This window comes from Micropterus salmoides, unplaced genomic scaffold, assembly GCF_014851395.1.
Source record: "Micropterus salmoides isolate LMB-PRFRI ecotype aquatic unplaced genomic scaffold, ASM1485139v1 Ms_hic_scaffold_1, whole genome shotgun sequence".
NCBI lineage: Eukaryota > Metazoa > Chordata > Actinopteri > Centrarchiformes > Centrarchidae > Micropterus > Micropterus salmoides.
In genome coordinates this window covers 42,261,705-42,286,476 of record NW_024040040.1, presented here as the reverse complement: position 1 = coordinate 42,286,476, position 24,772 = coordinate 42,261,705, and the positions used below count along the sequence as shown (strand labels likewise).

Genomic DNA, 24,772 nt, shown 5'->3' with positions numbered 1-24,772 from the left:
AAATCTTAATCCTCATTTTCCCCCCATTAATGTGGCCCTAATAATCCGTGGTACACAGACAGTTAACTGAGAGCAGCTCAATGTAATTGTGGAATTTTTGGGGGGTTTGATGCAAGAGGTTTCGCTATTGGTCACTTCCGTTTTCGCCTTAAATCCCGTTGACGGCCGGACCGGACTTTAATAAAGTCTATCAACTTCTGAGAAATTCAGCAATCCACACCTCTTATTTTGCACTAGACTAACTCCTTAGACGTAATGTATGGACACTGCAAACGCTAGCTCAATGTATGTACATTATTTTGTGGGAAGTTAACGTTACAATAACGTTACATCTTAACTGTTACAAACTTTAGTTTTACTAAACAAAAACATTAATAACGGGGTAAGTTGACTGACGAAAGGCTTAACATGATAGCAACCGAAAGCGTACACGTTTTTCCTAACTATTGTTTTATAATACTATATTTCCCGAACTCTCCGTTAACCTGAATGCAGCCCAGGGGATCTTGTGTGATTCAGGGGGCGTGCCGTGACCCAGCGGTGGGCGATGTGGACTTCCCCGCCAGGAAAGTAAACACACCATTCCGTCAAGATGGCCTCTCTCTCCGTGTTCCGAGTGACACTTCTTGTGTCGTTTTCAGTGTTTCTGACCGTTGCGTTGGGTTTTGGACTGCCTGCTCTGCTGAACGCAGCGATGAGGATGTTGGGATTACCCGAGACGAGCGTTTCCGAGTGCATAATTGCCGTGTATTTACTTTTTGTGCTGTATGTTGCGACGCCACGAATTCCTAGAGGATTGGTGGAGGTAATTTCGCAATATGGACTGTTGTTTCCAACTCGAAAGTGAACAAATGTTCTTTATAGGCTACAGTATATTATCATAAAACACACTTTAGGAGGATGCAAACATCACAGCATCAGTTGAATATGGCATGTAGCTCCCACAGATTAATGAACCCCTCGTAACTTAGAGGAAATACAGTAACACGGGATAATAGAAATGCTTGTAAATAGTCAAATGGTTTGTTTTGTACATTACAACCTAACAGACGTCCTGTTAATTTTATACACGTGACATATATAGGCAACCCTTTTAAATTATTTTGGCATATTTAAATTGTATTACATTAGATATTGTTAAAGTATGTTAGCTTTTTTTATGTTATCTTTATAGGTTTATATTTCTCTTGGGAAAAAAACTACAAACGCCTTTACTATATTCTGTCCCTCACTGCAGGTGAAGGGGAAGGCTGTGTTTATTACAGGTTGTGACAGTGGATTTGGTCACGCTCTTGCCAAACATTTGCACACGCTTGGCTTCACCGTTTTCGCTGGATGTCTCCTGAAGGTAGGAGATCAAATATGCAGTGAGTACTCATTTAACACAACAGAACTATAAACCCCACCTTGACATTTTTGCAAAAGGTGCTGGCTCGACTCATTTTCAAACGGACCTCTCATTTTGAGTTGAAATGTGTGACTGTGACATGTCCCGTTAGATGCAGAACATTTCAACAGGGATGACCTAGACTACACCAGCTTTCTTATTTCTGTAGCTCACCTTGACTTCTGATTTGGAAAGAGAAGTCTCTGGGCTTGAAAAAACCTATTAAATTACTTTCATTCCTTTGCACAATTAAATCGGATGAATTTCATGTTAATGTCAGGAGTTGTTGTAAGTGAGGAGACACGTTGTCCTTGCAGGATAAAGGTGGAGATGGTGCAAAGGAACTGGAGGAATTTCATTCAGATCGTATGAAGGTAGTCCAGCTGGATGTCTGCAGCGAAGAGCAGGTGAACCAGGCTGTGGAGTATATCAGAGACAACCTGGAAGACTCAGAGAGAGGTACTGCAATATCTCACCTGTATTCACTAACTTGGATAGAAGGTCAGTGTGTGTGTGATCATTCACAGACTGTTTTCCCCCCTCTATGACATCTGTCACTGGTCATGAACCAGGTCTGTGGGCTGTGGTGAACAACGCTGGTGTGTCAACGTTCGGAGAGGTGGAGTTTACTTCGATGGACACCTATAAGCAGGTGTCAGAGGTCAACCTCTGGGGCACCATCAGGGTCACCAAAGCTGTTTTGCCGTTAATCCGCAGAGCCAAAGGTCAGCAGCTGGAAAATAACACTTACACTTACTTACTTACTTACATTATCATTTGGTGACATATAAACACGACTAAGTTAAATGTGCCAAACTGCAGAAATCTTAAAGAGACAAGCACCTTAGATTTCACTTGGTTCATTTTGTTACCAGACATTTTTTATGGAGGATTATAAGCATTGTTAGAGTTACTATTCGAAAGAATATGGTGCAGCCATTAGAAGTTGAGCCCCATGATTTCTGTGAGGAAAGCTAACAATGCAAACAAGCCTGACATTTAAGGACGCTTTTAAAGCCTTTCTCCATAATGTAAGATTAAGCTTTTAACATTAAAAATGACTTTATTTTCTATAGCACTTTTCTTAACATAGTTACAAATTGCCTAATCAAGAAACATGGTGATAAAATATACAATGAAAAGTAAAACAGGATAAAATGGCAAACAAATAAATAAAAAGAAATTCTATAATACATTCCAGTTATAAATTCATGCAAGTCATCTAAAAGTCACTTTAGAAATGTGTGTTTTTAGCTGACATTTAAAAGCAGAGTAGCAGTGTGGACTTTGACTGTTTGTTCCTTCCACAGCTGGTGCAGTAACAACTTCGTAATAATGTTTTAAAGTGGAGAAAAAAAGCAAATAGAAAACTTAATTGCTCACTATTCGGAATATGCAAATGTCAAAGCCAGTTGTCTTTGACAAAGACTATGAGCAGAACAGCAGTGTGGAGCACTGCTTTTTAATACTTTTGCAATGAGTGACCCCTCACCAAGAGTGTGATGTAGTTAAATTATTTGCTAATCTAAGCGCAGCTCCAGGCTTTCTTGTTAAGAAAGTCTTTAAAGGCAGTTGAACTTTGGACCTGGAGGCCTAACAGGCTTTGAGTTTGAAGCTTTAATTTAATTTCACATTATGTTATTACTGGCCGTGCTGCATTAAATTGTCATGGCATCATACTGCTCATTCAGAGAAATGTTCTCAGATGTTCGGTTGCAGGAGCCTGACTGCATTTCTGTTGCCTGTATCTCTGTATGCAGGCCGTGTTGTCAACCTGGCCAGCATGTACGGAAGGATGGCTAACGTCATGCGGTCACCTTACTGTGTATCTAAATACGGCGTGGAAGCTTTTTCCGATTGCCTCCGCTATGAGATGAAGGCCTGGGGAGTAAAAGTGTCCATAATCGAACCGGGGAACTTCATCGTGGCCACGGGCATCCTGACCCGCGACATTGTGGCCACCACGGCCAATAAGCTGTGGAATGAGGCGCCCTCGAATGTGAAGGAGGATTACAAGAAAGCTCACTTCGAGCAGCAGATGGCTCTGATGCGCTCTTACTGCAACAGCGGGCAGAAGGATGTGGCCCCCGTTCTGGATGACATCACTGATGCCATCACGTCGAAGCGTCCTTACACGCGATACAACCCCATGGAGCCACACTGGTGGATCAGAGTGCAGCTGATGACGCATCTGCCCGCTGCCATAGCTGACCTCCTTTACTTCTGAAAGAGCTGTTCCTGTCCTAGCTCCCTCTGTTTCAGCCCTCAGACAGCATACTTTTCAAAATAGCGCTCCGTAGATATACAGACTTACCCTGAAGAGGGCTCTCCGCTATGTATCCTCAGCACTTGAATTCATTCACTGATCAAGCCTTAAAATTTCATGTTTTTTTTAAACTAAGTTAATTATTGCACTTTGCGCTTTTTCTATGTCTGACAAGAAACATACATTTATCTATACAGATATATTCCGTGATAAGTAGCAACTACTTTGTGTTGGATTTCAGCAGGGCTATGACTTAATCGTTACTATAAATACTGCGTCCTTATTGCTTGCTGTGGTATTATTTAAAAGAAAAAAGACAAAAAAAGATTGTTTATCTCCTTGTATCTATTTTTCCCCCTCAATGCTTGCAATGTTTTGCCTCATGGGAATCCTCTGGAGCCCCACTGGCACGAGGACCAAAGCTTGGTAGAGCTCAAGAGATGGCTCCTGCTGCTCTGTTATGGCTGACACCGGAACAAACCAAGGTCAGCAATTGTAAGGACCATGGTGAGATTTTGGCTTGACTCCCCCCCCACAAAGTTACGTAACAACAACACAAGACCACTTTGTCTCACGTGGACATCATTCAGCCTCACTTTAAACAGTGAGGTTGTGTGATTGATGGGCATGCTTGAACAAAAAGGTTCCCCTCCCTCACCCTCAGACCTTCACCCTCTTGGTGAAAGTGTATGTTATATATGGAATTATATCAATAAATAGAGCATTTTATTTTGAAAGTATTACAATCACAGTATCATTTTTCAAGGATAAATTGAAATAAAGTGACCAAAATGTGAACATGTGTTGTTGAGCATCTTGTGTAAGATGGACCTGGGTGGTACCAGTAAATGTAATGATGCAAATGGCCACCAGGTGGCAACCATGGACCATACCAAACTGCTTTCCTCATGCATGAATCATCTGCTGTGCATCAGATCACTTCAATGTCCTAATTTAAGCTGCATTATAATCACAGTATAGAGACGATCTACCCATATTTCATATGTTTAAGAGTTGTGGGCAAAACAAAACATCTTGTCAATTGCTGTATTTTGTAATGTGGATGTACAAACATTTAACAATAAATTTTGTGACAGAAAAACAAAGACATTATCATTTTTATGTTGTTTATTACGTCTTTTGAACACTCTAATAAACTCTTCTAAATTATTACACCTGAAGACAATCTCCCCTCCATAAAAACAGTATTAAGAGCATGACATTAAGATTCACAGCACTGCCTTTATCATTCCACAGCATGGATCTGTTTTCTTCACACTCTCATATAGACAAGAAAAAAAGCTTTGTGAGACAAAGAACACCATAAAAATGTAAGCAGCACAAAAGCACCAAAGTTTAACAGGGTCATTTGTTCCGAATATGATCAAGAAAATGTAAGATTCAAGATTATCTCAGGCTTGTTTAGCAGTGAAGAAGCAAAGACTTCCATCTGCACTGTAGTTCTTGCTCGTAACAAACAAATCTCTTGGAAATATCCGTCACAACTGACCTCCGTGTCTTTTTAAGCCGATTTAAAATAATTTCTGTACAGCTACAAGGCTCTGCTCATGCGGCCTCCGTTGGTGAAAAATGAAACATATCCCAGTTCATACCAATATCTAAGCAGAGAGATACTGTAGTTCTGTATTTGAATATCAAGTAAAACATTTAAGTGTTGAGGATTTTTTTTTTCCGTTTTTACATATTTAAGTGGCTAAACTGCAAAAGTGAATGTCTTACACTAGTCTTATATGAAATACATACAGACATGAAAAAAAAACTATTTCCTCAGAAACCATGACACTTTCTTCACAACCAACAATATGCGATACCGTTACTTGAGGTGCTCATACATGAGATTCAGGTCATGATTACATCACACCTGGGGCTAAGTTTCTGAATAAACATCAGCGCACATTTTATTCTGTACATGTAAGCATTCACTGTTCAATTAAGAAGTTGATGATATCAGCAAAGTTAAGGTCACTTGAAAACTACACACAAGTATCACCTAACGGGCATGTTATGCATGACAAAAAAAATGCCTCCAACAAATCAAAACATTAGACAATGACATTTTCAGCCCGTGTCCACAAAGCGAGCGCTAAATGAGGAAATACCCTTCTCTATGAGGATGTTTTCAGACACCCACCACTCACTCATAACACTCAACTGACGCACATGCAAAGCTTTAACCAAATAGCACGTGGCGGTGACAAGACAAGTAGGAAGAACAAGATACAAGAATTAAGGAAGGGGGGGTGGGGGGGGGATAAACCTTTGGTTGACAGAAAGCTGTGAAGGCACATTAAAATCTCCTCCTAAATCCTTCAAACTGGGGCACGTTGCATTGGCGTTTGTCACTTTAATGCTGCGAAATGTAGCAGATGCTGTGGAATTGGAAGTCGGGGAGGAAATTTCTCAACTAAAATTGGGTTTGCTGATAGCGGTTGATCACCACTGTTAGGCGAACACTGACTCACATAAGTGTGAAGAAAATGGCACAGATATATCAGCCAGGGATTAAGGTGTAATAAATGACATGTAACAGGATTCCTGTAACTCAGATGCTCATCTGGTGAATGATAACGCAGAAACCAAAAAGAGGAGATTACTAAAAATAAAGGGAATACAGGCACACGTCTTACACGACTTGAAAAAATGGCTACAGGTTAAATTCAAATAAATCTTAGGACCCAAAAAAAAATAAAAAAATCACTCACACTGATGAGCAGTCCTGTGATTTACATTTTGAACCATGTAGTCATACACAAGACCTTTCGAGCCCTGACAGAAGCTTTTCAATCCTGGAATGTTGTACTGTTTAAGAAAATGCAATCTCAGTTAAAAGTAAGATCCCGCCCGCGCCTGTAGGTGTATAATTACAATGCTCCATTTTAACCCTTCATAAAATCAAATGGTTGTAATCATTTCACTTTTTATAATTCATCTTTTAAAGCTCCAAAATAGAGGAGTCGTCACACAGCTCTAGCTGTCAATCACCTGCGAGATGGAGGGAAGGGGGGAGAAAGAAAAAAAAAAGAAAGAAAAGGAGGTTCACACCCATGTTTTGTTCTCTTTGCTGACTCCGACTCTTTTTCATGCTCGAATTGACTAGATCTTGAAAGCCCTCCCGAAATACTGCCATCCAAAATCCTGTCTTCCCTGCTATGATACATCAGCGTTGGCCTCCGTTCCATTTCCCCACCCGTGTCTGACTGGGAGTGGTAATCCAGATACTCTATCCAGTGGAACAGATTCTCCAAGTCTCCTCCCTAGATCCTACTTTTTACGGGTCCATTTTTCCATTCCTCCTCTGTGAAATCCCCCCCCCCCTCCCTCTCTCTGTGCTCGGGTCCAACTGGCCACAGCTGGAGAACTCATTATTACAAGCATCGTGATCATCATCATCTCCCTGAGCCCACTGCTAGAGCGGCTCCCCGTCTGCGCTGCTGCAGCTTTGATTGCAGGCGCTGGCACTAACTGCCCTTTCTACATTCAAAAACACTACTTGGTCCATTTTCACTCAACAAAAAACACCCATTCACGACAGACCGATACTGTAAATATAAACCATGTGCTCTGCTGAAAACATTTGCATTCTAACTTGACACTGACTGCACATTTGAAAAAAAAAAGCGGGATTCCCCCAAACTTCTTAGACATATGGAAATAAATGCCCAGATATCAAAGAAAATACCAAGCATTTAAATCAGTTTGATTTTCACACGTAGCCATAAGGAACTGTTTTCTAAAAATCCTTGAGGAAGAGGGTGTCTCCTAGCTTGATGCATCCGCACAACATGAACCCTGGGTGACCCTGAACGCCTCCATTCCCTCCAGTGATCACTAATTCAGGAGCAGTGACGTCATCCTCTGGTCTGCCTGGACTGGTCCTCCATTTTCCCTCACAGCTCAACAGAACCGGCGGCTGTTTGGAATCCGCACCGCTGTCAACGTTCACCGCCCTCTCTAAAGAAACATATCCTTCGGTTCACCTCTAGACACAGGGATAAACTCCGCCATGACTCATGCGGACTATCCAGCTCTTGTTTGGGAGATACAGTAAAAAGGTGTGAGGACACTTTTTCTGTCTGCACGCATGCATGCAAAGTCATGGTATTTTTTGAGCCCCCCATCCCCTAACTGTCTGTGATGCCTGGGCTTTGATAACATTCACATGATACGGATACAGCAATATGAGACAAGCAGTTCCGTTGTACAAAAAGAAACAACTAGTTTGACCTTGCACAAGAACAGAAATCCTCCACAATTCTCTAAAAAACAAACAAAACCAAAAAAAACAGATGTGTGCGAGTGTGATATGATATTCCAGTCTCTACAACCATGATCCTAACAGAATTCTATCAATAAATATATTTTGGTCACTTAATTTTTATTCATGATTAGCAGTTAGCAGAGATAGTGGATTAGAGTCCACAACCGTAAAGAAGGAATTAATGAGACAGACAAACACAAACATGAGTTGCAGTGTAGACCTCTATAGGCTCTAGACTCTGAATTTGCTGACATCTGGAAAACTGCCTTATACGGGTGGTTGCTGTTGTGTACTGGATATAGTTTAAAAACCATCACATTTTTAAAAGAAACTGTTAAAAAGATTATATATTATCAACAAAAACAAACAAAAAAATGAAACTAAATGCAACTCTAATAGATATCAGGGTGGAAATACATGGCATTGCCTATGACCTAACACATCTGGATAATTTAAAATAGGCGACCAAGAGGTCTGTAGTCATCTCTCAGGAGTCCATAGTCTTTTTTGTCTCCCCTTTTCCGTTCCTCCGTGTCTCTCCCATGCTTTTTCATTAGCTCCTCTTGGAATGCTCACAAATTAGGCATTTAAGTCCTGATGATGTGTTAAGTCCTCAGGCTGGAAGTTTAAATGTTAGTGTGTGTTCTGGCATAAGTATCTGTATGTATACATATTTATATATAAATGGATGCAGTTAGCAACGTGTGTGTGTGTGTGTGTGTGTGTGTGTGTGTGTGTGTGTGTGTGTGTGTGTGTGTGTGTGTGTGTGTGTGTGTGTGTGTGTGTGTGTGTGTGTGTGTGTAAGTGCATGTAAGTGCGTGTGTGTGTGTAACAGATGGATCAGGAGGCAGCCAGGGCCTTGATCAGGTACAGTTTGTCTCCCTGCTCACTGGTGAAGATGGGGGCCTTTTTGTAGTGTTCAACAAGCTCTTCCATAGAGTTGAACTTGCGCTGTCCAATGCAGTAAAGGTTCTCCTTCAGCTGCACTTTGAAATGCTTGTTCTTGCTCTGCGCCTTGAGGGAGATGGAGAAGTCGTTTGGCTGTGAAAAAAAGAGGAAACACAAGCTTTTACTATCAGTGTTTAGAAAGTGCCTAGAAAGAGGCTTTTTTTTGTCATATTGTGAGAATTTGGTCCTACATTTCCTGACGGTCATTTTACCACAACGCACAGTGTAAACAGGCCTTAATGGTGTACACTGTGAACAACAAATCAGTGGTGGTTGGGTAAGCAGGTGTGGGCTACTGACCGATGACTCGCTGTCCCGGATGAGGAAGTCTCCCTCTATGCCTCTCTGGTTGAGGGCCACCTCCGCCTGGTGGCGCGTCACCTTGCCGTAGTACCACTCCTTCCCTGCGAAGCGACCGCTGCCTGAGGGCGAGATGTAGTCACAGTCCGGCGTGGGCGGCCCAGCAGGCCCCACCCCGGGTTTATGGGAGATGGAGTCCAGCACAGTGACGTAGTTTTTAGGCACCAAGCCCAGCTGTCCGTCGGCTTTGCGACACTTCCACCACTCCGGGTCGTTCTCGGGCTTCTCCACGACCTCCATCACGTCACCCTTCTCAAAGTTTAGTTCCTCGTCGTTGCCCGAGCTGAAAGGGTAGAGCGCCTGAACCGTGTGCAGCACTCGGTTCCCATTCGCAGTGCTGTTCACCACGGCCGCCAGCTTCTCCGTTAGCGAGCCGGCTGGGTCTCCGAGCCCGCCCATGCCCCCTCCCCCCGCCGTCCCGTCCATGTCCTCCGTCACGTAGTTGGACGGAAACCAGCCAGAGCGTCCGTTGTAGCTGCCGCGCCACCAGCCGTCGCTGCACTTCTCCATCACCACCACCCGCGTGCCTTTCACCAGAGACAGCTCGTCCTCGCGCTCTGCTGCGTAGCTGAACTTGACCAGGGCGGGCAGGTTGAGGTCGTACAGCCGCTCGCCATTATCTGCATACATGTCTGTGTCTGCGTTGGAGGCGGTGTCTCTCGGCCCCTTTCTACCCTTCACCTTCCCTATCCCTAGAGAAAATAAGGAAAGGTGTAAGAGTTTACAAAGAAAACATCAACATCATCTACAATAAAATGCAGTGGATTAGGTCAAACTTAAATTACAAGGCATCCTGACTTAGACAGGGAGGCCTTTACATCTTTTTGCATGAATTAAAAGTTAAAAGTCACAATAAAAAAAGTCCCTGGAACTACAATTTTCACACCCTTCCACTGATGCGGAACAAGTTTCAACAGAAAAACAAAAACCACACACGTGCCATTTAAAAAGCACCTCTGAAAATTTAAGGGAGGAGAAAAAGTCCCAGACAAATACCAGGCAGCGATAATAAGCATTAGGGGGGTGTGCTGAAATACAGGGAGGGTGGGTAAGTAGGGCTAAAAATCATTCCTTTTCCACATTACAGTGCCTTAAACCCCCTCCACTCCAAATCCATTCTTGGGAATTAGGCCTAGGTGCTGAGGAAACAAAAAAGCAATGGTGTGGTCAGAAAAAAAAAAATCTGAGTGGGATGAAAACTTGTTTTGGCACGGGCCTATAAATCCTTTGGAAACAAAAGAATGTACACCAGTTTATCAAAGTAGTACTACCTTACACAGAGATTAATTACAAAGTACACTTGCCTTAAACTCTGTAGGCAAAGGGGCTCAGTCACATTTCATTGTTGCTAATCACATTGCGCTAATCACCTCGGCTGCCCCGACACCTGCGGCCTTGCTTGCACAGCAGCTGGATACCAAACCCCATCCCATTTCTGGCTCTCCTTCCTCCCCCCTCTGTCCACACAACCCCCCCAAACACTCCTAGCACGCCACTGAGATGACCATTTGACTTCAGCGTAGGGCGGGGGATGATTAAAAGGGCATATTTATCAAGACTTTATCGACTGTGGTCTAGCAGAGGACTAGCTTTTCCTGCCGCTTTGCATGCTAAATGTCAGCCAGTCAAACGTCGAATGACCGCAGGGAGAATTTTATCATACATGCAGTCAACCTCTTGGCATAAGACCTACAGCCCAAAGCTAACAGAAGGGGGATTACCAGGCCCTGTAGCTCGTTCCTGGGTTATGGAGCCCGGAGGTTGAGCTTTGGCAGGCCTGAGGTCATCGTCTTACTGGACAAGAATTTCCACTTGGCAGCCTGGCATGCTAACAGTTGTATGAAACACATGGGTGGCGATCAGTGGACGCAGTGGTGAGATCGCACCTTCTTCCAACTTTCCAAGAGAACAGAAAGCAGCTCTAATACTCACAGCTTGATCTCTCTGTACATTACTAGTAGAAACAAATGCAGCAACAGTCCTCTTGTCTTTTTTTTTTGCTCGTTCTTGCTAAGCTAACTCAACATTACTATAATTATGACAGATCTATTGCCTAACTGATGATGCAAGTAAACCAGACTAAAGCTGAGACAGACGTTGATGCCAGACACAGGGAGCAGACCAAAGTAGGGACTATTTCTGATTACGTTTGCAAGGCTATTGCTTGCATAATCCAAAGTCAGCGAGGTTAAATTATACAGGAAGGCAGGGTGTAGTCTCAGGGACTGTGCTGGGGGGTGTGTGTGTGTGTGTGTGTGTGTGTGTGTGTGTGTGTGTGTGTGTGTGTGTTTTCTGAGCTTATTTGTCACAACGCCATACTGAATCTGTGTCACCACAGATGAATTGAGAAGAGCCCGTGACTCAAGGAGCGCAGACAAATTTCATGGTAGTGCTGGGAGTCCAACATCAAATTGCTTCCAGGTAGGCCCTGTTATTAGTCACACCACTGTACAAAACTACAGACTCCAGACAGGGTGTTAAGAGATGATGTCTGAACGTGGAGGTTAGGTCTAGTTATGCGTCTGTGCAGTCTAATAACTCAAGAGGACAGCTGCAAAAAAGACCAGATCAAAGCATCTATATCTATACACATACATATAAATGTTTTACATACAGATGAAATATAGATATTAGAAAGCACACACACTAACAGCTCACTCCTTAAATGTTTAAAATGACACTGACAGAATGTACAGCTAAATTATCAAATGTTAAGGAATACTACATGTTCATGCAGGTGCAAGCCCCAGGATGTATTTTGTGCACAGTTGGAAATGACCTAGTTAGCGCCAAACAAAAGGTTAGGGGTCAACCCTGCATAAATAAAGCATCTTTTAGCTCCAGCTGAGAGCGGAGATGACTGAGAGCTTAAATTTTTTATCTCTCTGGCCAGGTAACACAGCCCTTATTAGTGTCCCCGTCCTGGGGGCCACTTCCTGCTACAGTCACACTAAACACTTTGCATTTTAAAAAAAGCACAGAGCCCAGGATCACTGCATTTGACTAGATGCAGTGGTCTAGATGCAATCTAAGCGGGGATTTGCCTGCAGACCTATCGGTAGATGATAATAGGAGAAGATAAGGGGTTGCTATTTGAGGGCATCTTTTTCTCTAAAGCCTAGTTCACACTACACGATTTTTAGCTCGATTTGCTGCTCGGCGAGCTCGCCAGTCGTTATGTATGAACTACACGACGACGCATCAGAACGGCTCCCCGACATTTCTGACACATTGCCGACGTCTGCTAGATATCTAGCATGCCAAATATCTGGAAGAGTCGGCCGACTCGACATCCACATCCAGCCAATGAGAGAAGGCAGCTGGCAGCTACTTTTTCACCTCAAAACACTTTACTCACCTCCAACTCTCTGTAGCTCAGACAATCCCTGGTACCCGAGTGTGCTAATCCGTTCTTTCACCCAGATTTTTTGTCTTTATAATTGGGATCTTTAACAACAGCTGTTTTGTGTGTAGGTTCGCGTCATTTCCAGCGAACAACACCTGTGAGTTTGTGCTTCCTTTTACAATTTCATAGAGGCTCTTATCTTACCAGGCGTTCACACCAAACACACAGCATGGCGCAGCTTTGAGCAAGGCCACTGTCCTCAACGGTGGACACAGCTGCATGCTGCTCAACTGACGGTGGCTTATTTTGGCGGGCACTTACTTGATATTCTGCCAGGTTTGGGAGTTTAATGAAACTGAACACAAGGGACAATTATTGCACCTTTAACTATGCCTCTACAAAGTAGGTCCAGTGGCATTCTGGTATTGACAAAAGGCATAAAGTTTGTAGGAAACACATTTGACTGCAAACAAGAAGACAGGAAGAGTTACCTGGCGTACTGGGGGGGGGGGGGGGTAAGAGTAAAAGTGTAAAATGCCAAACCATATGTCTAAAAAAGTAGAGAAATAAATGTTCTTACCAGGACTTGGCGATGCAGCCAAAAATGTTATCACAATAAAAAATGTCATATCATTCCATATCTATAATCATCACAATTAATTAATAATAATAATTAATGAATTATTATTTCTTTCAACTTCAAAGTTAATAATTGCTGGAAGACCATATATAATAAACCATTATTGTTTTATTGCCCAGCCCTAGTTCTTACCAGAAGCTATTTCAGATCAGCTTATCATTTATAGAAAGAATTAGCTGAGGGAAGCACAGTCCTCCTCTCACTGCCCATACTTGATCTTGCCACCAGATCAACTTTTGCTTGTGGATATATGCACAGATGTGGTAGCTGCGCGCTTCCCCTGAAACCCACAAACCATGCCGCTGCTACTACTACTGCTACTACCTGGGAAAGGTCTATAAGACAGAAAAGAAATGAAAATGCACCAAGCCCTGGAAACTTTTCAGTTTCGACGTCAGATGCTTTTTCCTGTGTATTTCTGAGCGAAGGATACAGAGGAAGGAAATCGTGTAGCGTCAGATGGCAGTAAATCACCGCAAACAATGACAAAAGACCTTAAAGCGCATGTGTTAAACCCCTCGGAAAACTTCACTTTTTGTTTACAGATGAAGCACACCAGAAGAGGACAAGAAAGTCCAAGAGGGAGTTTGTTTGGCTACCAGTGAAAACAGGAACTAGTTTAGTTTTTGACTCTGGCCTCCCTACGCTGGCTGGCTGTCCATTGTCTGCCAGGGCCCTTTCGACCCCTCGGCTTCCCTCCATTCCAGGGCTCTTCCTCTGTGGACGACAACACCCCGCGTCAGGCTGTCTGACAGTGGCTGAACATCCCCGTACTTGAACTGAAGCAAAGTGTAATGGCTTGTTTGCTCACAAAAGGAAATCTCAAAAATTTCATAGCCACGTGTGTTTTTTCAAGTTCAACACAAGCCCTAGCATATCCTAATTATTATTATTATTGTTATATACAGTCATGCCTTCAGTGGCGAGACCGTAGACTCTCAGAAAACGCTCTGTGTGTGTCCATGCCAATTCAACAACAACGTGTCACCCGCATTCACCAGACATGTGACGCAACGCAGCCACCCTCACCCATATGTTTTAGTATGAGACACATTAAATATAATGACACCACATGCAGTCAGAAAAAGTGAGTCAAACAAACTAAAGGGAACGTATGTAAGAGGAAGTTGGTGTATTCTTCAGTGGGGATGGTTTGGGCTGCCCTTTAAAGACGACAGCTTCAATCAAGCTGCTAACATGGCTGACTGATGGCTGCACAGGAAACGTGCAGAGCTCTTTCAACTTCAGCCGTCTGAGAGATCAAAAGCCGGCAGTCTCTGTGATGGAGCAGACGGAGGGGTAGCGGCACGGTGCTCCGTTTGGTCTTTACAGCATTACTGTCAGGGGCTACGCCAGAACAATCCCTCCTGACACTAAAACAAACAGCTGGTTGTATTAATTCCAGCAATTATTGACTTGTTGTGATTCAAATTAGATATTTTATATTGATCTGTGTACCTATGCACCACTGGAGCAACACAGGAATATTATCACATTCTCAAGCACTTCTGTCTGTACGGACAGTCATTTTCAAAACTTTCTACTGACCCAAACTGAAAGTACATTTACACTTCATCACCTTTTATATGATGGTATTACTTTGCTACACCAGTATAGCAACAAACATCATGACACTGATTGTTCTATGGTTTTGAATAATGAAATGTGACTTTAAAAGTTAACATTTATTTGCTTGCAGCAGGGGCAACTATAAGGAAGCTAAACAAAGACAATAATTAGCTTTTGTGGCCCCTTCAGAAACCTGTCACATGAGTAGGATTGGGTTTTGAGGATACTTTAAAGGCACATAAATATGCTTTTCTGCAAAACAAATTCTTCCTCCCCTTTTAACTATTGAAGCTTTAAATGTTGTCTAAAGACAAGCCACAGTGCAAAACTGACTAAAATCAGAAACTGGCCGATGAACAACTAAGTCAACAAGATTACAATACTGAGCAGACATGCCAGCTTTCATCACCTGACCAATATTGATACTCAGTGCTACATTTCAGTCAGTAACAATAATGTATTTAGGTTCAGAAGCCAGCAGCTCTACTCACGACATGACAAAAAGACGTTATAGGATACATATTGCTAGACACACAAACTAATTCAGTTATAACACAAATATGTTACTCAGAGAAGCACCCAAACCATTCAAACTGAGCATTCATTTACTTGGGTGAAAATTTATCTGCAACCATTTGATAATTGTTTTTAAACCAGACATTCTCTGGTTCCATCTTGATATGGGAATATCCATTAATGGTTTTCTTGTAAAATGTGTAATAGTAAACAGAATATTGTAGTAAGTATTTGGGCTGTTCCTTGGACAGACATGAAAAGACATGTCCATGGGCTATGGGAACATCTGAGGACATTTTGTTTTGCTAATTTGCTGCTAACATTCTGTTGTTAAGAGTTGCATCTAACCATCATTTTCATTATTGACCTGGATATTAACCTATCCATTATTTTCTTGATTAATCATTTTGTCTATAAAATGCCTGTTAGGATTTCCCACAGCCCAAGGTGGTGCTCGTCTTGTTAAGGCCAACCAAAACTCAAGACATTAATTAAATTGTCACATCTGAAATAGGGATAGGCAATAAATCAATAATAATTATCGCAAAATAATTTTTCTCAATAACAATAGAATGAATCAAATGTTCAATATATCGTCACTAAAAAGTTTGATTCAATTAATTTGAATCATGAACAAATTAGCTATTTGTTTACTATTAAGATATTCATTTTGTTGAGGAAAAGGGATTGAAAAAAGATTTTACACACACACACACACACATATATAAAAATCTTAATTTTTATTCGAATGTTCTTTCTCAGATTTGTTAAGTGATCCACTGTTTGGTATGTTTTTGATCATTGTTCCGATCATAAAGAATAGTTTAAAACCACAATTAACGGTCTGGTTTCTTCAGAAAGTTGTAGTAGTTGTTGTAGCTGTCGAACTAACCAAACAATTAATTGAGAAAATAATCTGTACATCAGCGGTCCAATAGTCCATTAGGTTCAATAGACACAGTGAGCTGATCTCTTCCAACTTGTTTACAACGCTGAGTAGCCTTCAACAAGCCCAGACCACTGCTCACTTCCTGTTAAGTCATTCGTAATGACAGAAGACACAGGGAAACAAAAATGAGTGGACAACCTTGCAAGAGAAAAACATCTCAGGCCTAAAGTGACGCTGACGACTCTCCCGCCAATCTCTTGATTATCATTGCGTCTTTTGATTTTCTGGTTGGGCAATAGCAAACAGTGGTTTGGAGAAAGAGAAGCTGCGAAGGGACAGAGACTGCCAGAAAATCCAACAGACAGACTCAGCACAATGATTCAACTTCCTTGTAACTTCTGACTTCCTCTTTGGCCTGCACTCCTCCAAAACTTGGGGAGAAATGTGGCTCAAATTAGAGTTTCCGCTCACTGGGGAGGCTGAGAAACAGGAAAACAGAGGGAGGGGAAGGAGAGAGAGACTCACAGCTCTGAGTTTACATAGCAAAAAGGTTTGTTAGCTCATCCCTATGATCTCCTCAGCCGCTTCACAAACTCTGGTTTCTTTAGATGACAAGCAATGGAGTTAGCACACACACACACACACACACACACGTGCAGGGAAGCCAGGCAGAGACAGGAGATACCACTCAACAGTTACAAGGTGAGATTACAGCATGGGTCTGCGTCAGGCCCTTTTGAAAAAGTGTGTAAGTGCGGCTGTAAAGTATCCACAGCCTCACAGAGGTAATGACATTCCTCTGATAACCGAGCGAGGTGCAGTAGATGGGATCCCGGGTCCCATCAATCAGCAGAGACCCCTTCCTCCTCTCCGCACAATGACTACAGTGTTCTACATGAGCACCCCGCGTCCCTTCAACTGTAGCGCATGACTGGTGGTGGGACGGAGGGGGGCAACGGGGTCCCTCCCAGAATGAGCGAGCTCGCCCTGAGGGCAACATAAAAGAAAACAGATTTTGGCTAGGTCTTGAGATATTCCTACACAGGGTGGAGATGGGGTCTTCAAGCATGATAATGTAATCCATCGAGTTGCAACCCACTCACTAAGACAAACGGTAGGGGGAAAAAATGAAGCAGGATTACTGTGTGTTGAAAAGGAAGAGACAGAGAAGGATTGCCGGGGCAATTACAGGCTTCAGCTCAGAAGAAGGCTTTTCAAAAGCATATCCACCCAGTCTTTGCAGCCACTCACACAGACACAGTCTCAAAAAAAGCTGTTAAGACACCTTCTCTCTCTCCCCCCACCAGCACAACATGTTAGCACAAAACTCAGCTTCCGTCCGCTCTAATTATGACACATTTATTCGGTTAACCTAAAGCTGAGACTGACTTACAACCAAAGTGAAAAATCAGAAAAGGGAAGACGGAGAAAAAAAAAAATCCCCTGACAGCCGCTCCTGCACAGTCAGTGAGAGAAAAGAAAGAATCGCTCAAACTTCAGACAAAAGCTCTCTACACCACTAGCAAAACCACAAACAAGTCTGCAACAACTTAAAAAAAAAAATATTAAAAAAAAGGAGCTACAGAGGATGAGGAAAGTTGAAAACTCACGAAAGAAATGTTTGAATAGGTTAGCCATGTCCATTTTGGGATCGCCGTCTCTCCCTCTCTCTTTCCCGGCCCCTGCTCTCTTCCCACTGCAGCTGTAGAGTTATTCCATGTGAACACCCAGAGAGCTGGGCGGATAGCAGAGCAGGGCGGGCCACTCCGTGACCATGTGGTCAGGCTTAACCAATGGGAGCGCGGGATAGCAAGGCCTCCGGTTCAGCTCTGGATGGCAGAGTATAGAGGCCTCATGGAAAGGGGAGGGGGAGGGGGCTAAAGCTCAGACTCAGAGAAAGAAAAAGATGAAAGAAGAGAGATATAGGGAAAGTGAGGCGATTCCATCAACATTTAGCAGTGGAGTGGTATTTGTGAGAGGATAGGGATCTAAAAGAAGAAAGAAAATATACACTCAAGTAGGGATCTGTGGGGACGCTGTAACTGCTGAGTGACTCAGTGAGTGCAGAGTGTCACATGACTGCAGCTGTTTGTAGAGACGCACTCATAACTTCACAACAAACCCAGGAAACACAAGTCCTCAAGCACAGAACCACACACCAAAACACGGCCATCTGCAGGCAGATCACACCCGCGCACATTCTTCCAAATGATGACACCACTCCGCACCCAGCAACAGGCTTGTTTTAAAAAAAAAAAAAATTACATGAAGAAATCTTCTCCTCCCACATAAAATTAAAAAAGAAAAAAGAAGAGTGGTCATCAGGCTGCTTATCTTATTGTTATCCCCCCCCCCACACACACACACGCTTACAAGAAAAACACACCCACCCACAATCAGCCAGTTAAAATGTCTTCCATCTACTTATAGATCATAAAACAGGACAAACTAAGGTGAAGTATTTACAAGCTTTCTGTGATTGTATTAGTGTTTAACGAGGCTCAGTTTTGCTTTACCCCATGTTTTACATTAGTCTGCGTTTTATTGGGTTTATGTATGAGGCCTGTACGTGTATGTGTGTGTGTGTCTGTCTGATGCATGCAGCTGTTCACCTGAGGTTATTTGATCAATCGATGTAGTGACAGGTGGGAAGTTGTTGGGAGGCTCATGGCCAAACGCCCCACACACATACGCGCACGCATACACACTACACATTATAGACAAATAAGCCTACAGACCCTAGGACAAAACAGAGTGGACTTTAGGGGTGGGGGATCGATTCTTTGATGCATCGCGATGCAGATGTGGACGATTCTGAATCGATTTTCTGTTAATGTAATGTTGACGGAACGCAAAAGGCAGAGCTCTTGGAAGTACGGAAGTGCAGCACCCGGTCAGTCTGTGGCGTGCACATAACCGAGACCATTACCCCAGTATTCGGTGCACTGCCGCTGCTGTAGGAATTACCACCCTACTAAAAAATTAACTATTTTCACTCGCACACTGTGCAAGCACGGTAACAGTCAATACTTGGCTAGCTCCCTGTGTATTCTCTGTGTGTGCGCGTAGTAAGCAAAGAGAGCGAACGGCAGAAAGTGACGATGAAAATTTGCAGCGGAAAATATTAGCAGTAGTCTGGCAGTAAATGTGTAGTGTAGGTCACAGTGTGTCCGTTAATAAAAGTCTGTCATTTCCCTAACTGCGGTTAGCGCTGGCAAACATCTCCCCTGTACAGCATGTTTTTTGGCTGCTATGAAACGTTAGCTAAATTAGTAACTACGTAATGTTAATTAGCGGCATGTCATTACTACCCACTTGTCCAGGGCTGAGAACATCAGGTAAAAGCTAAACTGGTGTACAGCTCTGTCCTGTACACATAGTGTACATCCTGATAGTTAAATTACATTTTCAGTTTTCAGAGGAGTCTGAAAACTTGTGACCAAGGAGGAGCTGATGTTAAAGTAAACTAGGGATGCAAACTAGTCCTTTTAAGTGAATGAGGAGATTTTTCTTTTGGATTTTAATGTGCAAATGAAATGCAGAAATTCCTGTATAGAAAAAAAAAAAAAAAGGTTGCATCAGGACGCATCACCAATTATTTTATAATCGCATCACAGCCCTCTGAATTGTAATCCAATTGTGACAATTTAAAACCTTGTGAAGCAATAATAAATTAGAATGACTTGTAAATTAAAGTCAGTGTTAGGAACATGCCTAAAAGTGGAAAAAATGAATGAGCTGTATAAAAAAGGAGGCCTTTTCCTGTTTTAATATAATTTTTCATCAGAGCATTTCAGCACACAGTGCTGTCCGAAAGTCACTTCTCAACAGAAGACACATACAAACACACACACACACACACACACACACACACCCGCTAACAGGAAGACACAGTTTGCGTGTCTTGAAGATAAGTGTTTTGCAAATACTGCAGTGTGTAATACAGCTACAACTTGATTGCACACACTTCTGGTTAGCACTCCTGAAAACGCCCTCACCCTTTCGATCATTTGTACAAGGAAACGCCACTTTGGGGCAGAGGGCTTCCTCACAGAGGTTGCCTTCTACAGCAGTAAGTCATCGTCACCACATCAAAGATGAGCAAAGATGATAAGGGCTACCTCTTTTGTCAGTCTCACACGTGTGGTGAGATTTTATGTTTTTTGTCAAATGGGCCCATAAATGGCAGGTGCTGGTCGATCAGTTTCACAAAAACAAAACACTGACCACGACTAAGAAGTAGTGCATTAATATCACAACCTGTAGCATTTATGAAAAACGGTCAACACGGTTCAATGTCAATATCAAGCAGGTCAGTTTTAGTGTGCCTTTAAGGCTCTGTAACAAATGCTAGAGTACAACCTTCAACATAATCTAATGAGATCCAAACAAGTATACCAGCATATACGGTTATCCCATCATGCTCTTAATTGAGACAATGATGCCATGCAGGGCAGAACGAGTTGCAGATTTCTTCACATTTTAGAAAAACACATAAGAGAAATGAACAAAAAGTGAAATAAGTGTCAAAAAACAATGATTTTGGCTGCGTTCCAGACTGGATGCCTGTGGTCAAGAGTGTAGAGCTCCAATTATCATAAATGTCTGTCACCAAGAAGAATTAAGCTAAGACAAATGGTAACCTTGGCTTACATACGCAGTTACGTTTGGCCTGCTCCAGCTGTACAAGGCACTTGATGAATGGCAGTGCCCAGAAATACAGGCAGACTAAAAACTAGTCTATAAACAGACTGCCTAGTTATCTAAACTAGTATCTGTATTTAACCTCCAAAAAACACCTGAATTCAAAGAAACACATCTGTCTTACCTGTGCAAATGCTTCAAGGTGAAAGAGACATTACACTACAAACACTCCAAGCAGATACTAATGCTTCAGTCAAGTGTGATGTGAGAAGAAAGTAGCTCTCAGCATTTCAACCAATCAGACATAGACCGACCATCTTCCTGTGGAGGCTGTGTAGTACATTACATACCACAGCAATGTGGTCAAAACCAAACTGAGGTAAAGTAGTAGCTGACCTAGATAAAGGATGTTCTGTATTAGGTTAAATAACAAAAACTGTCAGTCAGTCAGTCTCAATCTAATAGATGTGACTGATGATATATAAATGTTTAATGTGCAACTAGCCACGTAGGTTAACTCTTGTTAGCTCCTAAAATAGAAATAAACAGACTTTGGAAAGTGTAAACTTAAAACACGATTTCTGGCCAAACTTGATGAAACTATCAAGTTGAGTTCAACACTTGCAGTCTGAAGAAACCATAACTTTTTTACCCAGTGTGTCTTTGAGATTCTTGACAATAGACGCTTTTCTGGCGCTGTTTTTCCTCTCCACGTAGTTAGACGGCACAAAGCCTGTTTTGTTGGTGGCATTCCGAACCCTCCACCAGGACTTTGAGTCGTCGAGGAGCCAGAGACGCTCATTTTTCTTGATGTCCAACTCCTGGTCCTGCTGGGCCATGTAGTCGAACTTGGCGATGACAATCACCTCTTCCGTCATCTTGCACCAGGTGCACTGGAAGAGAGAGGGGAGAGGATGAAGAGCCGACATCAGAGTGGTTACAATGAATATTCTACATTAGAAAAAACGGCAGCTAATTGATTAGCCTTAGCCTTAACTTCTACCAACTAGAACGATGAGGACAACATGATGGTGCAGATTCTGAGTATTACAATACAATCCCCCAAGAAATTTGCAATAATGACAATATGCATTTAATTACATAATCATCACTAATAATAATTATAAGACACTTCATCTGGAACACAATTTTCACAGTACCTCCCTTTGAACTGACATATCTCAGCTATCTATGGACCAAGAGAATTGTTTGTTCTCTATCTGCTCAGCCTTAATACACATTTTGTTCTCTAACTGTGCCACTTGCTCAAGACACACTGATTAGGTAAGAGACACACAAGAAGTAAAATTAGAAACTGTGCTTGGAAATAAATAGCTGTACCTGTACTGCATCAAAGCTGAGAACTTCAAGGGCTCTGATACTTCTCTGTTGACCTGGGAGAAGAACAGAGACAACACAAGAGAATTGTAAATCGACTCTTATCAGAATTGCCCAAATATTTCTGAATAATACTCAAACTTGTATCTGCATTTTTGTTTTTGTAACATCAAAGCCACTGTCCATGTGGAACTGCACTATTGTATATTCATGCAAATGTATGTGAAGTGTTATCCAGATACAGTTCAGCTAGACAGAATCCTGAAGAAATGCCAGCTAACATTTCCACAGTTTAGTCTCCTCAGACATCACTTCCCACCCATCAATTGTACTCTTGAAATAACAGATATAAATGACTATTCTTTTCAGTCTTCAACACAAATGGCAGCCAGAGAGTACAGATCTCTCAGTATTCACATTCTTCATAAATTTACAGAAGGGATGATTTCCTCTCAGAAGCAGTCCAACGATTGTCTATTGTCTTGGGCAACAAACATGAACCTGAGGCAGGAAGATGGCAAAGATTCGAGCAACAGGGAACTAAAGAAGAGGGATGCTGTGCGTCAGCACTGGGGCTATGTCAGGGAGTGAAGCTCTTGCTGAGCACTAATGTTGTAGGATATTGCTTTAAATTTAGCACAGGCTTATAAATATTCCTAAGTGTGCAGCCTATGCAAATGCTGTGATTATGTGATCTGCATTACAAGCAAGGCTCCATTGTTTGCAATGTTGCTTATCACAAGAACTTTCGAGGTCCCCAGGCATTTTAAAAGTATGATTTGGGAGTACTGTGATCCACAATCAAAACTCGTTTGTGCTCAACAATGAGCACATTCACAACACCGGTCTTATGACCCATGTAGCCATCAGTACAGCTATGCTTAGGTTATTACTGCAGCACTGAAGGAGGGAGGCACTATTGAAGCGGCTGCTTAGCTGCTCTGATATCATGGGAGTGGATGGAGTTTCACCTTTCCCCCCCGAATGACTTCAGGGACCAGACACTGACCTCATTGATCGAGAGCTCTCGGCTTTTATTTGAAGCAGTAGTGTCTAGGTTTCAGCTGCAGCTGGCCTTGAGATAGGCCCAGAACCTGATCTTAGGCTAACATAAGGAGCCAAGCTAACGCTTGGCATGATTAGCCAAGAGGAGTTAAGTAAATACTAAATAAAAGAGTTGAGAAGACCTGTACTCGTGCTTTTCTGGAGACAAAGTCAAGATGTTGATGAGATGGTTCATCATTTCAGAAAACAAAACAGTGGAGAAGGTGCCACATCTCTTGTCCCCCTGTTCATAGGAAGAAGGGTGGAGAACATGAAATGTGCATAAAGCTTACATGTAATGGCTCTGCCTTTTTTTTTTAATTTAACAAGTTTTAAAAGGGGGACACGTGGTCTGAGCTATCTTTCCCCATGTGGGGGGTGTTGACTTAGTTTACCTAAAAAGATTAGGGTGTATACTGTGGTTTTATCTCGTTGCATGTTATTGCCTGTTCCTTTTCCATGCCTGATTAAATTAATGAACACTGTTAGGGAGCGGCACATAAAAACAAAAGAGCTGATTTACTCTCCTCGAGTGTTGCCTCTTTCAAAAAGGCAAAAGGCAATAATCTCTCCACTCCCTGGGCTGGGCTGGATAACTGTCTGCCAAAGAGGCTGACATGTGTGTGTGTATGTGCTCCTTCTCCTTTTACAACATCTCTCCTTTACTATGTTGGGATTTTTTTATTTCCTCTTAAACTCTCCTTACCGGTGCATGAAATAATCATCAATGAAGGACTTTCCCTTTCCCAGCTATCTCCCATTTTCAGAAACCATACTGCATCCTGGCCTCACTCTTTTTAAACTGCCCCCCCACGCCTTGGGTGGCTGAGCACTAAGTGCACATTAACACCGCAGTGACTTACGATAGTGCAGATGTGAGGGAGGATCAAAAAGTTGGGGCGACAGATGCTCTGAGCTAATCGTGCAGCTCCAGACTGAGCCATGGCCACACGCCACTGTGAAGCACTAAATGTGAGGTCAGCAGGGTCAAACTGCTCAAATGGTGTCATATCCACAGTGGCTCTCCGTTTACCCTGCTGCCGGGCAGAGTTAACAGGTTACAACACAAAGTTGTTTAAATTTCTTTCCCATACATAGTAAATATACCGTAAAACTTCAATTAATAGCAGAGTCCCAAATAATCCCACGGTGTGGGAACACATTTTGATGAATAAACGCCTGCCTCAATCTTTGGATGTATAAAACATCTCTGCTTAGATTGTTAATACAAATATTAATGTTTAAACCTATGATCAATATGTCAGTATGGACATGCTGAACATCCTTAGATCCGTTTTCTCCACAATACCACTGTTAAGTTCATTTAACGGAAACAAGACCCAAAATCTAATACTTCTACATTTACCGGTGTAACCTGCATGGCTACAAGAGAGGAAAAGGGGGGAAAAAAGTGCTGACTCACGTCAACTTTGAAGCGCTTGTTAAGTCCGCTTGTTAAGCCCGAATGTGTCCGTTCCTTGATTATTTATATTCCTTTAGTCTGTAAGGGTCCTCTGATCAAAATAATCAAAAACAGCTTTTCATA

General features: G+C 42.4%; 2 protein-coding genes across 3 annotated transcripts in view; one reads left to right on the top strand and one right to left on the bottom strand.

Moving 5' to 3' along the window:
- The first annotated feature begins 190 nt into the window (after positions 1-190).
- Positions 191-4,451, top strand: bdh1 (3-hydroxybutyrate dehydrogenase, type 1). Its single transcript, XM_038728986.1, has 6 exons — positions 191-382; positions 496-805; positions 1,238-1,348; positions 1,705-1,846; positions 1,960-2,112; positions 3,148-4,451. The coding sequence occupies exons 2-6, from the start codon at positions 593-595 to the stop codon at positions 3,612-3,614; spliced, it is 1,086 nt and encodes a 361-aa protein (XP_038584914.1). The 5' UTR covers positions 191-382; positions 496-592; the 3' UTR covers positions 3,615-4,451.
- Positions 4,452-4,766: 315 nt separating this feature from the next.
- The window catches only part of nck1b (NCK adaptor protein 1b), a 30,542-nt gene continuing 10,536 nt past the window's right edge, over positions 4,767-24,772 (bottom strand). Inside the window, exons 2-5 of one of the 2 annotated variants that reach the window (XM_038728962.1) lie at positions 22,186-22,238; positions 21,497-21,737; positions 9,181-9,932; positions 4,767-8,973 (exon numbers count right to left, since the gene is read on the bottom strand). In XM_038728962.1, the coding sequence (XP_038584890.1) occupies positions 8,773-8,973; positions 9,181-9,932; positions 21,497-21,722 (1,179 nt within the window). In that variant the 5' untranslated portion in view covers positions 21,723-21,737; positions 22,186-22,238 and the 3' untranslated portion in view covers positions 4,767-8,772. Of the gene's footprint in view, positions 8,974-9,180; positions 9,933-17,810; positions 18,116-21,496; positions 21,738-22,185; positions 22,239-24,772 lie in introns of those variants that run through there. The other variant, XM_038728973.1, reaches the window with a different exon arrangement.